General features: G+C 35.6%; 2 protein-coding genes across 3 annotated transcripts; both read left to right on the forward strand.

Moving 5' to 3' along the window:
• The first annotated feature begins 1,746 nt into the window (after window positions 1-1,746).
• Window positions 1,747-6,481, forward strand: LOC120130277 (hydroxyproline O-arabinosyltransferase 1-like). The gene is made up of 8 exons (XM_039147535.1): window positions 1,747-2,156; window positions 4,592-4,659; window positions 4,755-4,956; window positions 5,034-5,131; window positions 5,222-5,291; window positions 5,687-5,758; window positions 5,889-6,002; window positions 6,255-6,481. Exons 1-8 carry the CDS (start codon window positions 1,923-1,925, stop codon window positions 6,312-6,314), a joined length of 918 nt encoding a protein of 305 aa, XP_039003466.1. The 5' UTR covers window positions 1,747-1,922; the 3' UTR covers window positions 6,315-6,481.
• Window positions 6,482-7,993: 1,512 nt separating this feature from the next.
• On the forward strand, window positions 7,994-9,405 carry LOC120130284 (mitotic apparatus protein p62-like). Of its 2 annotated transcripts, none has more exons than XM_039147541.1 (4): window positions 7,994-8,079; window positions 8,123-8,278; window positions 8,795-8,853; window positions 8,935-9,405. In XM_039147541.1, exons 2-4 carry the CDS (start codon window positions 8,156-8,158, stop codon window positions 9,263-9,265), a joined length of 513 nt encoding a protein of 170 aa, XP_039003472.1. In that variant the 5' UTR covers window positions 7,994-8,079; window positions 8,123-8,155; the 3' UTR covers window positions 9,266-9,405. The 2 variants fall into 2 exon arrangements, with proteins under 2 accessions (XP_039003472.1, XP_039003473.1); XM_039147542.1 differs by having other exon boundaries at window positions 8,798-8,853.
• Window positions 9,406-12,231: the final 2,826 nt, after the last annotated feature.

Genomic DNA, 12,231 nt, shown 5'->3' on the forward strand with positions numbered 1-12,231 from the left:
CATTTAAAATTTGTAACCAATTTAAAGTTCATAAATACTTTAATCCAATTACCATTTCAACAATAATAACAAAAAGAAATTGATACTTACTAGAAGTACATATATACACCCTTTGGTTGCTTTCCACCCATTGACTTCATTTTTTCTTCATATATCAGTTTACGCAAATCAAATCAAATACTTGTATACAAAAATCGATAACCACTCTTGTGGTAAAACGGTTGGTCTTCAATAGAATTTTAATGGCCATTACAACAAGTGTCGGCACATTTATACAAACCTCAAATATCATTTTCTACCTATAATATTATATACAGGTATCCATATTTATTTTCTACCTATAATATTATATAATAATCGGTCTCAAAACCTCCCTATTTCATTCAAACGAATGGGAACACTCAATACTCAAAGTATCAGCACATTTATACAACCTATAATATTATTTTCTACCTATAATATTAAATAAAAGTATCGATATTTATCATCTACTTAGAAGATCACTTTCTACATGTAATTGGTCTCAAATGCTTATTTACTTCGAAAACCCCAAATAACAACACATAAAAACCCTAATTACTGTAATAATAAAAAACTAGGGTTTCAACAACGTACATTTCGATTTGAAATGCAGCAACAAACAAAACAAACTTCAACGTAGAAACGCCTTCTGAAATGCAGCAACAATTACGCTTCGATTTCAAAAACTCTATCTATTTTCAGATGAAATTTAGCTATGTCTTTATATTTACACCGGATATGTTATTTATATTTAATCTATACAATTACATAAGTGTCGATACTTTTATGTGAAGTGTCGATACTTTCGAAAGGATATTTACCTATTTCTCTTAAAGTGTCGATACTTGTTTACGCATACTTATTAAAATACCGACACTTTCAACATAACCGGTAGCGCTTTATCGGTTTTGTCATTTCGATACCGACTTTATCATATTTTTACCTATTATATTGTTATGGATCGATACATTTTCTTAAAGTATCGACACTTTTTAGGCGCTATAATTTCTTCTCTTTTAAATTACGAAAGTGTCGATACTTATATTAATTTATCGACACTTTCAATATATTCGGTATCTTTTTACCGGTTTTATCATTTCGAGACCTCTTTTGTCATATTATTACCAGATATATTACTATAGATCGATACATTTGTATAAACTATCGACACTTTTCAGGCGCTATAACTTCTTCTCTTTTAAATTACAAAAGTGTCGATACTTATATTAATTTATCGACACTTTCAATATATCCGGTAGCTTTTTACCGGTTTTATCATTTTGAGACATGTTTTGTCATATTATTATCTGTTTTATTGCTATGGATCGACAAATTTTTATAAAGTATTGATACCTTTTAGGCGCTATAACTTCTTCTCTTTTAAATTACAAAAGTGTCGATACTTATATTAATTTATCGACACTTTCAATATATCTGGTAGCGCTTTACCGGTTTTATCATAATGACACCGGTTTTATCATATTTTTACCTGTTATATTACTATCGATCGATATATTTTTAATTTGTATCGACACAAACCGACAAGCTAAGTTTGCCGGTTGCCAAATTTTTTAATATTTTCTTCATGATTTCCACCTACAACATTGTTATTACTTAATATTTCAGATAACGCTAAACCGAATTTATTAAATATATTATAATGTATCAAGTAACACTGTATATTAACTGTATATTAATCGTCTTTCCTTAGACAATCCCCTTCGGTCATTTTCTCCCACGACCGTCTTTCATCCATCACCTTCCCAAAAACCGCCACCCCCAAAGGCGGCTTCCGCCGCTCCGTGACTCACCCAAACCGCCATTCACCGTGCCCCCATAAACAAAATCAAGGACAAGAGAGAAACAGGGAGAGCTCTTCAAGCAACTGATTGAAAAATAAAATGGGGTGTGGGAATTTATTCTTCACGCTGATTATAACGGCGGTGACGGCTTCCGACTCGGTTTACAACACTTGGCAGTGTCGGGTCATGTATTACTGGTTCAAGAAGCATAAGAACGGACCCGGTTCAGAAATGGGTGGGTTCACTCGGATCTTGCATTCTGGTAAACCCGACAAGTACACGGATGAGATTCCCACTTTCATTGCTCAGCCTTTACCTGCTGGAATGGATCAGGTATTTCTTTTAAGGGTTTTAGTCTATAATCTGTTGACTTCATTCAATTTAGAAGATAACTTTCAGTTTGTGAAATGGGCGTCTAAGTTTGGAAATTGAGGTTAGTCTTCTTTGATTGGATTAATTGAACCAATGCAATTAGCTGTTTTCTTGATATCAAACTTTATACTCTGTATTATCAGCTTTACGATGGATCTTAAAAAATATTTTTCAGGGAACAATGAACCCGTGATCTACCTCGCCCTTGGCCTGCTCGACCACCTGTCCTACCACCTGACCAAGCAGTGGACCCGTGATCTCTATTATAATTCGAATAGAATCGTTTGGTGTAATCACCTGGGCCAGCCCCACGAGCAACGTGAGCCGTAGCCGTCACTATTTCTTCTTGAGCTGCAAAACCAGCAATTTGAGTTTCTGCATCTATTAACATAGTATAAACCTTATCTAAGGGCAGCATATCACCACTCGATGTAATAACAGCCATGAAAGGCTGATATTCCCGTGGTAGTCCTTTCAAAATACTAGCAATATGTCCTACAAGTGGAATCGGGCTTCCACACGAGGCCAATGCATCACAAATCTCTTTGACTTTAGCAATGTAAACTCGCATACTATCTTCCCCCTTCTTGAGAGATTGAAGTTTGCAGTGTAAACTCATCACCGAGGTTGAAGACCTTGTTGCAAAATATTGCAACACCGTAGCCCATATTGATGAGGCTATGTCAGCTCCCACAAACTGTGATAAGAGGTGTGGACTAATAGTAGACAGTAGCCACGACGCTAATGCACTGTCTTGGGCGACAAAGTCATCATACGCTTCATTTGGAATCAAGCTGCCATCTTCATCAACTGTCATTTCTGGTGGAGATTGCATTGCACCAGTGAGAAGGCGTTCAAGCCTATGACTACGCACCGTGAGCAAAACTTGTTGTTTCCACAACAAGAAATTCGTTTCATCAAGTACCACATTGATTTTCTTGTTAGTGAACATTGAACCATAACATCCAGAAGAGAAAAGAACAAGAAGCACATAAAAGATCTGTTAATCAATCAAGAATATCATACCAAACAGTTGAGCAGCTACCTTCCAAGCTTAACTCGCGCACTTTGAGTTTCGCAGCAAGAAATACATGGCTCCAAGAACTTATGGCGATTGATACCATGTGAGAATGTTAACTATGAGAACAATATGATGAACCAATATTCTATGTATTCATTGAGCTAAAGCATTCTATTTATACAAGTGTTTTCAGTCAGCTTATAACCGTGTAATTGCATGATAACTAACAATCATTCTATCAGCTTGCTAACTATATAACTGATTATAATGCCCATCAGCTAAGCAGCTTCATCATTTAACAGTAATAACAATTTTTTTGTACGAGGTGGACATAGATAAAATTTTACACCTTCAGTAAAATAAATAACTAGCATAAAGAAATTTTCGGATTCCAGATAGACAAGTCCCCACCTTGGGTTTTACGTACCACTGTTATGATTCTTATTCATGTGTATTTAACTTAGAATTATTATCTCACACATTGTCTAATGTAAAAAAGAAATTATGAACATTGTTGTACTTACCTTGTTTGTTTGTTTTATTTAGAGTTTAGAATTATAGATTTTGAATTTAGGGTTTGTTACTCTTATGGAAAGGAGAAAGTCCGTTTATCGAGATCTTTGGAGTTTTATATCCTCTAGATAGTTATAATATTTTGATTTGACTGTTATCTATCACATCAACAACAAACTCTGTTCTATAATTGCCAGGTCAAATTATTTTGTTAAACTACGAATAACAACCATGATTCCAGACATGATAGTACACTTACACACTAAGTCATTATATAGGTTTACTAATTTAACATGTAAGGGGATATTTGATCTTTCGAGAAATGCTCACGTGCGGCCGTCTTAATATACGGTTAAAAAAAGACGCTACCGGTTTTGTTATTATTGGGCGTTTTACCGGATTTGGTAAAAATGACCGAAACACTATTAGGCTCTACCGGTTTTATTATTGTTGAACATTTTTACCTGAAATGTTAAAAAAATTGATGTTTTAGGTAAAAATAATAATATTTTAGGTAATTTTTTACCGGTTTTATTATTTAAACAATAACAAAACCGGTAACGCCTTATTTTAGCCTTTTATTAAGGTGCTGCACTGTAGAACTTCCCTGATCTCTATGACCCCCTCTCTCTCATTTTTTTCTCCCTTAATCTGTTCTTCATTTCTTCTTAAAAATTAACGGTTACGGCTCTCCGCCCAAACTAAAAGGGATGAACCATGTATAACCGTCACAATTCAAATGTTACCATCAACGGGATTATTCAAATGTGTTAGATGACATTCGAATATACATGCTCATGGAGTCTAAATTGTAGACAACCTAGAATATCAACTTATTTATTTACTTTTATGTCAATGACAGGGTTATATAGTACTGAACAGACCCTGGGCATTTGTGCAGTGGCTTCAAAAGGCAGACATCAAAGAGGAGTATGACATCCCTGATTTCCATATTTTGTGTTGATTCAATTTCTGGCCATGTTTTGGTTGATTTTGTATGTCTCATCTTTCCTATGCATATACAGTTACGTACTGATGGCAGAGCCAGACCACATCATTGTGAAGCCTATACCAAATTTGTCGAAAGATGGGCTTGGCGCTGCGTTTCCTTTCTTCTACATAGAACCGAAGAAGTATGAGTCGGTTCTGAGAAAGTATTTTCCTGAGGAAAAGGGTCCAGTAACCAGTATTGACCCCATAGGAAATTCTCCTGTTATTGTTGGGAAGGTATGCATTTTTGGTGTTTGCTTCGTTATCTATTTCGGTTTCGCCTTCTCCTGAAGATCTTTCATTTCTTGTTTTAGGATTCTCTCAAAAAAATTGCTCCAACTTGGATGAATGTGTCATTGGCAATGAAGAAAGATCCTGAAACAGATAAAGCTTTTGGCTGGGTGCTTGAAATGTGAGTTTTGTCCAATTTGATCCATGCTTTTACAATGGTTCCTTGGGTTTTGACCTTGAGGGCTTCTGTTTACTTGTTTCATAACTGTAGGTATGCTTATGCTGTTTCCTCTGCATTGCATGGTGTGGGTAACATCCTATACAAAGATTTCATGATCCAGGTTCGATGAGATTGTCCGTTGTTTCCCGTAATTTCTTCTTTGTAGACATAATACATTGCAGCTGCACCCTCCTGATAACTGATAACTATAGCTAGGGGATGTATTATTTGTTTGTTTTTGGGTACGTTAGAGAGTCCGGGTTGATGGGGATGAGCTTTTAGTTTAGGACCCACCTCTGGTGTGCTTCTAGGAGCAAGCCAACTGATTAAGCATTATTATTTGTTAGCAACACAAATTAGACTTGTGCAAATTGTCTGTTATTTAATCATGATTTCGAGTAATTAGTCGATGACAACTTTATCGCCTTCTTTATTCTTGTTTATCATGTTTCTGAATTCGGATTAGTTCCTGAACTATCCCTACTAAGCCATTGCTTGTTTTGTACCACTGATCAGCCTCCTTGGGATACAGAGATCGGCAACAAGTTCATCATTCATTACACATATGGGTGTGATTATGATTTGAAGGTAACTTTAAAATGCTTCTTGGTTATGACCTTTCCAAATTATGTTCCAGCATATTTGTTTCAGTTGGAAGAAAATTAATAGAACTTGTCACCGTTTTACTAGTAGCTGCAAGTTTTCTTCCTGGTTTCAGGGTAGGTTAACCTACGGAAAGATTGGCGAATGGAGGTTTGATAAAAGATCGTTCGATACCGTACCACCACCGAGAGACCTTCCCCTGCCTCCACCTGGGGTTCCTGAAAGTGTGGTAAGTTTAACACTTATCCTTCAATGGCCAATGCAAAGTAATATTGCACAATTCTATGAGTTTTTTGCCCATGCAATACAATTTTGGTTCTTGGTAGCATGCTAGGTTAAAGTTTATAAGCAGTCCCTATACTAATAAGTAATAATCAAAAGGTGCAGCTCAGTCCCTATACTAATAGAACTGAATAATTTAGTACAATTACCTCCTTTGTGGGATGATGCATGTAACCAAATACAATGTAAATTGTGGCAGGTAACTCTGGTGAAAATGGTAAATGAAGCCACCTCAAGCATCCCAAATTGGGGTTCATAGAAGGCAAAAAAGGTCAGCCTGCAAATTGCAAGATATAGGCAAAATGCCTCCCTTAAGTTGTCAGCTTAGGCACTTGGGTCCATAGGAGAAAGAAAGGGGGTGTTTGGTTACATATTTATGTTTATTCTGGTAAAGCTAAGATTGGGATTAAGGTTTACCTGATGAGCATAGGGGTAAAACAAAGTTGTTTACCTGTGTCCGTGTGAACCCAAAATGCTTGTTAATTAACAGATGAACTTTATTCCCGTTTGGCGACGTTTGTAACATTTTGTATTTGGGAAGAACTGGCCTAATTTGTGATTTCATCTTTGATTTTGTGGAAATAAAAGTTAGGGTAAACTATGTATTTAGTACCTAAGCTATCACTTTTAATACGTTTTAGTACCTAAACTTTCAATTTTTTCAAAATCATACCTAAAATTTAGTTTTTGTTTCATTTTAGTACTCCACCGTTAAAAATTGTAGTTTTTGTTTCATTTAATTACCTCATTCAAAATTTAACTTTAACTTTTGAAAAAATTGAAATTTTAGGTATTAAAACGGATCAAAACTAATAGTTTAGGTACTAAACGCTTTAAGTTTTTAACGGCGTGCACTAAGATAAAATGAAAACTAAATTTTATATATGGTTTTGAAAAAATTGAAAGTTTAGATATTAAAATGGATAAAAACTAACAATTTAGGTATTAAATGTGTTTATCCATAAAGTTACAAGGCTAATGGAAAATGGCATTTGAAAAATAATAAGAATAGTATATTTCTCACTCTCAACATGGTTAGTATTTCATTTATAACCACATGTATTCGAACCATTAATCAATTAATTTAAATTGAATACCAAAAACTTATCGTGAAGATAGTTCTTCCTGTCTAATTTGTTCCATTCATGTTAGGATTTAAATCTTTAACTTTATTTAATGAATCTAGTATTTCATTCCATTGGATCAATTGATAAAAGAATGGTAAAGGAGCATATTGACGAACGTTAAACAAACATGTTCGCCAACATTTAAACGAGCACACTTTTGACGTTAAACGAACCAACATGAATACCTTAAAAAATAAACAAACGAACACGGACACAAATATTAAAAGTTTAAACGAATAAAAACATCTTAAAAAAACATAAACACAACTTTATTTATTCAAACTCGGTTCATTTAAACCCCTAGCAACATAGAAGAGAACAATAGGTGTGGAATTTTGAAAATAGAAAAAAATCTAAATTATTACTATCCTTAAATTTTTAATGATCGATAATCAAAATAAAAATAAAATATAATTTTTAAAAGATAAGAGTGCACTACGTATTTAGTATTTAAATTATCAATTTTGATCCGTTTTAGTTTCGAAACTTTTAATATTTTTTAAAATCATACATAACATTTAATTTTCATTTCATTTTAGTACACCACCATTAAAAACTTAACACGTTTAATACCTAAACTATCAATTTTTATCTGTTTCAGCACCTAAACTCTCATTTGTTTTTCAAAATTAACGTCATATTTTGAACGGGGTACTAAAATAAAACCATAATTGAAGTTTTTAACAACGGGTACTAAAATGAAACAAAAACTAAAAATTAGGTATATTTTTGAAAATATTGAAAGTTTAAATATTAAAATAGATTAAAATTGATAATTTAGGTACTAAACACACAATTTACCCTATTAATATGTATCTCCAAAGCCCTACCACGAACACCCAAATTCGGGAAAACCTAATTCTCAATCTTAAAATTTTCTCTCTTCAATTGGTTTTCATTTCTTCTTCCTTTTTAGGCATCCCAAGCTTCGCCGCTTCTTTTTTCATTCTAAGCTCTGTTAAACGTCACGAAAATGGAAAGTCCACTCACAAACGGTGTCGTGTTGGACAGTTCCGTGGGCTTTGCACTGGAAACTATGGTTATCGAAACTGCCATTGCTGCTACTAAGTCAGTCGCTTGGTTGGTGATGATGATGGTATAATTTTCCTCCTTTTGCCTTTTAATTTACCTTATTTGTTGAACTTGGAATTCTTTGTTTTGCCTTTTTGAGGTTATGGATTCTGCTGCTTTGCCTATTAGGTTGTCTACAATATTTTAATTCTCGTAGGGATTTAAATAGCGGCCGTTGTATATGCCTGTAATCATCGTAATAGTCCGCAGTTCCGACGCGTAACCGAAAACGAGACTTAAATCTTTGATTCTCATATAGCTGAGAAGGATGTTTAGGAAGAACTTGATTAGGATGTTCATATAGGCCGATAGGATGTTCCTTCACCTTAATTTTCGGTTTTGTTTTGTTGATTGTCCATGTTTTGGTGCAAATGCTTGTTTGTTTGTCAAATTGTCATTCATAATGATGGATAATTGTTGTTTTCATGAAGTTGTGTCGCTTGATGCGGCGGCGATATGTTTATTCGTTCTAAATTGCTTAGAAACTGCACTTGGAAGAATACTTGTTTTGATCCTAAGCATGAGTTTGGTGTTTCTCCAGATGGGAACTATGCCTAATGGAATCGATATCCTCATCAAAGAGCCTAAAGCATATGCAAGGTTAGTTGCATAAATTATTTTTGTCTAATTTCTTGTTCTTCTTTGGTGGAATGGGGGAAATTGTTCGATCTGCTTTTGCAGGTTTCCGCTTGCTCTTCTTCCGGTGAGAAAGCCTGGTCTGGAGAACAAGGATGCTGGTGACACTGAGGATGACGATGATGAGGAGGAAAATGAAGCAGCAGGTGATGAAGATGATGATGCTGGTGAGGAGGAAGATGGATTGGGAAAAGACGGTGAAGGTGAAGATGGAGGGGATGCAGAGGATGAACCGGTGGCCAACGGTGATGGAGCAAGTGGAGATGAGGATGACGACGACGACGACGATGATGGAGGTGAATATGAAGAAGAGGAAGAGGGGGAAGAAGATGAAGAAGAGGAGGAGCTTCAGCCACCGGCTAAAAGGCGAAAATGACCTTAGGATCACTTTCCCTTGTTTCCCGTTTCGTCTTGCCAAGGTTGCGGATTGGATTAGAGATTAGAAACTGTGACATTTTCGAAACCAGACATGTTTTATATTTCCTAACATACACTTATTGTATCATTATATATGTTCTAATTAACATGAAGTATTATTAGAGATTTTAGCGCTACAAGCTAAGAGCAATTCCGGTTCTAGCAGTCATCGACGACGGAACTCAAAGGAAACATAAAAAACGGAGGATCCCAAGCATAGAGGAAATTGACTGAACCGAATCCATTCAAAGCATTGCCTTGGATAACAAGGCAATCGTCACCTTGCTTCACGAAATGCTCGGATCCACAGTTCCGACAGATTGAAGTCCTTGCAAGTAAGCTTTGGATCATGTTGACTGCATTTGCAGTTGTTGGTTATTGTCACCTTCCATTCAGCCATACCCTGTATCTCTTTTCCGGTTCTGACTGTATCGACGACGATGTCGTTCAAGGATCAAAGCGAAAACCCTGAATTCAAGTATCGAGAATCAAAATTTTAAAGCAACATGTCCGAGAAATCTTTCTACTGTTAATGGATACTATTCATCCCTTTTGGTTTGAAGGGAGAGTCACGTACGATTGTTTAATGGAGGAAAAAAGAGATAATAAACGAATTGAAGAATATGATAAACAATCGAGAGAGTGTTTGTGATTGTCTCCTTTCCTAATCTCGTATAATAATTTATTTACAAACTCTTAGTATTAATGTCAGACCTAAGATGATAATGATTATTTGTGAGTTGACAGTGTAAATAGATATGATTATGACTAACAGATGTGTCCGTCAGTAGTTATGCCAAGAGATTGTAGTTGGTTGGAAGATAAAGACCTCCTAAGAACTCCAAAACCTCTGAGATAAACAGAGAAATGACGACGGAAAAGATTCGAAGAAGATATAACATGATCACAATAGCCTTATATTAGAGCATTATTTCAATATTTTCTTAACACAAACTCGGATCAATTTTAGGTTATAACAGTCGTCGACAGAACTAGAAGGGAACATGATAAAAGGAGGATCCCAAGCATAAGAAAAGCCGACTGAACCGAAACCAGTCAAAGCATTGCCTTGGTTCACAAGGCACTTGTCACCTCGCTGTTCAAAAATGCTCGGATCCACAGTTTCAACACTCTGGAATCCATGGCAAGTAATCCTGAGTTCATGTTGAGTGCACTTGCAGTTGTTGGTGATCGTCACTTTCCATTCCGGCTGACCTTTTATCTCTACTCCTTTCGGCACTTGCCGATCACGATGTCTTCCAAGGAGCAACAAAACCCTGCATGTCGATTTCCAAACCCCCCCCGGAATAATACTCGTTAACTCAATTGACTCGAAATATTTCTAATTTATATTGTTTATAAGAGAAAGAAGTTCACCTTGGCCGACAAGACCCAGAATAAGAATTGCAGCAATAGCATTATCACAGGAAGAAGCCATTGTTGTGATTGAGGTTTCTGATGTGAACCTGTGTCGATTTATACAACTTTAGGGCTAAATCATTTCGTTTACAATCGGACCAATAGGTCAATATCTGTCAAAGAAGGCGAGATTTTGTAATCTTCGATCTGTAAAGGGCAAGTGGAGCAGATTTTGCGCAATGAAAAGCAATTAATTTGAGATTTTGTGGCACTGTCTGAGGATTTTTTTTCCGATGAAAAAGGCTGTTAAGAGTACTAAAAATAGTTTCAATGTAGCTTTAAGATTTATTAATGTTCAAATACTTTAAAAGCCATTATTGTTTTCCTTTCGATTTATGGATCGACTAATCTAAATATCGTAAGACCCTTATTTTTATTTTGTTCTATAAACTCTATTTGTTTTATATAAACATATGTATCCGATTTATGAATCGACTAATCTAGATCAGGTACTGCAGAGGCAGGGTGACCCTCCCAACTCATTTTACTCCATTCGTAATAGCTGGGATTCGAACCCATTTTACAACGTACACAGGGCCCTGCAGACGCAGCTGTTCGAATCCAAGACCTTGAAAGAAAACAAAACTCCCTTTAACCACTTGATGGGTTATGAAATTACAAAATTACAATAAATTAAAAGTGGAAAACGTTAATTTATATTCGATGCTATAATGTCACTATTAAAATGCTTGTTAGTACTAAATAGGTTTTCAAATTAATACCCACAATGAGAACTTAATTCAATTATAATGTTGCTTTTTTCTAATTATAAAGAAGCCTAGACCATGGAATTAAGATGGCAATAAACTTGGCCATTGCTCGAACCGGCAAAAGAGAGCTACTATCGACTTTTAGATCTTTACACAAACTGTACAACTTGGACATTATCAGATTAAATCTACAAACACTCGAAACCATAGACCCGAATTTGCAAACCTTCGTATGAACCCCACAACTCGACTCGTAAAATACCGACGATTCACGCTTCTACAAAACCCGAACAACTAGCTACCATCAATCCCGTATGACCCCAATAATGCCAATACCAAAAGAAGGTGCAACAACATTAACATTGAGGCAACACCAGCCTTGTGGCAACCTCTGCCACATGATATCCTCAATGCCACTCGGCTAGGGTTCGAAATCTAACAAAATATCGAACCTAATTCAAGTTATAATGTTGCTTTTATTTCTTTGCTTTTCCAACATTTGAACCTTGTTGGGATTGTCCTGTCAAAATACTATCATCTAACCAACGTCTAGAAGAATGCCAGTAAAATGGGAACTTAATTTAATTAGCTTTACAAACACATTAACGACTAAGCATCAAATATAGACGGCAAAGGAACTTCTGGTGTAGTAAAACGAGGGATCGTAGAAAGACGGTGGGTTCTTGTTATAGTAAAAAGAGGCGTCATAGAGAGATGACCGAGAAAAAGGCTTACAATTACTCTTAGAGAACAAATCCAGTGGTAGATGGTGCAAGTGTATAGTCTTGTTCAATGG

This window comes from Hibiscus syriacus, unplaced genomic scaffold (assembly GCF_006381635.1).
Source record: "Hibiscus syriacus cultivar Baekdansim isolate YM2019G1 unplaced genomic scaffold, ASM638163v2 tig00110540_pilon, whole genome shotgun sequence".
NCBI classification, from domain to species: Eukaryota; Viridiplantae; Streptophyta; class Magnoliopsida; order Malvales; family Malvaceae; genus Hibiscus; species Hibiscus syriacus.

Coding starts and splice junctions, on each gene's coding strand:
- LOC120130277 (XM_039147535.1), top strand. CDS start 1,923: ATGGGGTGTGGGAATTTATTCTTCACGCTGATTATAACGGCGGTGACG. Junction 4,957..5,033: donor CTCCTGTTATTGTTGGGAAG/GTATGCATTTTT, acceptor TTCTTGTTTTAG/GATTCTCTCAAAAAAATTGC. Junction 5,132..5,221: donor TTTGGCTGGGTGCTTGAAAT/GTGAGTTTTGTC, acceptor TCATAACTGTAG/GTATGCTTATGCTGTTTCCT.
- LOC120130284 (XM_039147541.1), top strand. CDS start 8,156: ATGGAAAGTCCACTCACAAACGGTGTCGTGTTGGACAGTTCCGTGGGC. Junction 8,279..8,794: donor CTTGGTTGGTGATGATGATG/GTATAATTTTCC, acceptor GTGTTTCTCCAG/ATGGGAACTATGCCTAATGG. Junction 8,854..8,934: donor GAGCCTAAAGCATATGCAAG/GTTAGTTGCATA, acceptor CTGCTTTTGCAG/GTTTCCGCTTGCTCTTCTTC.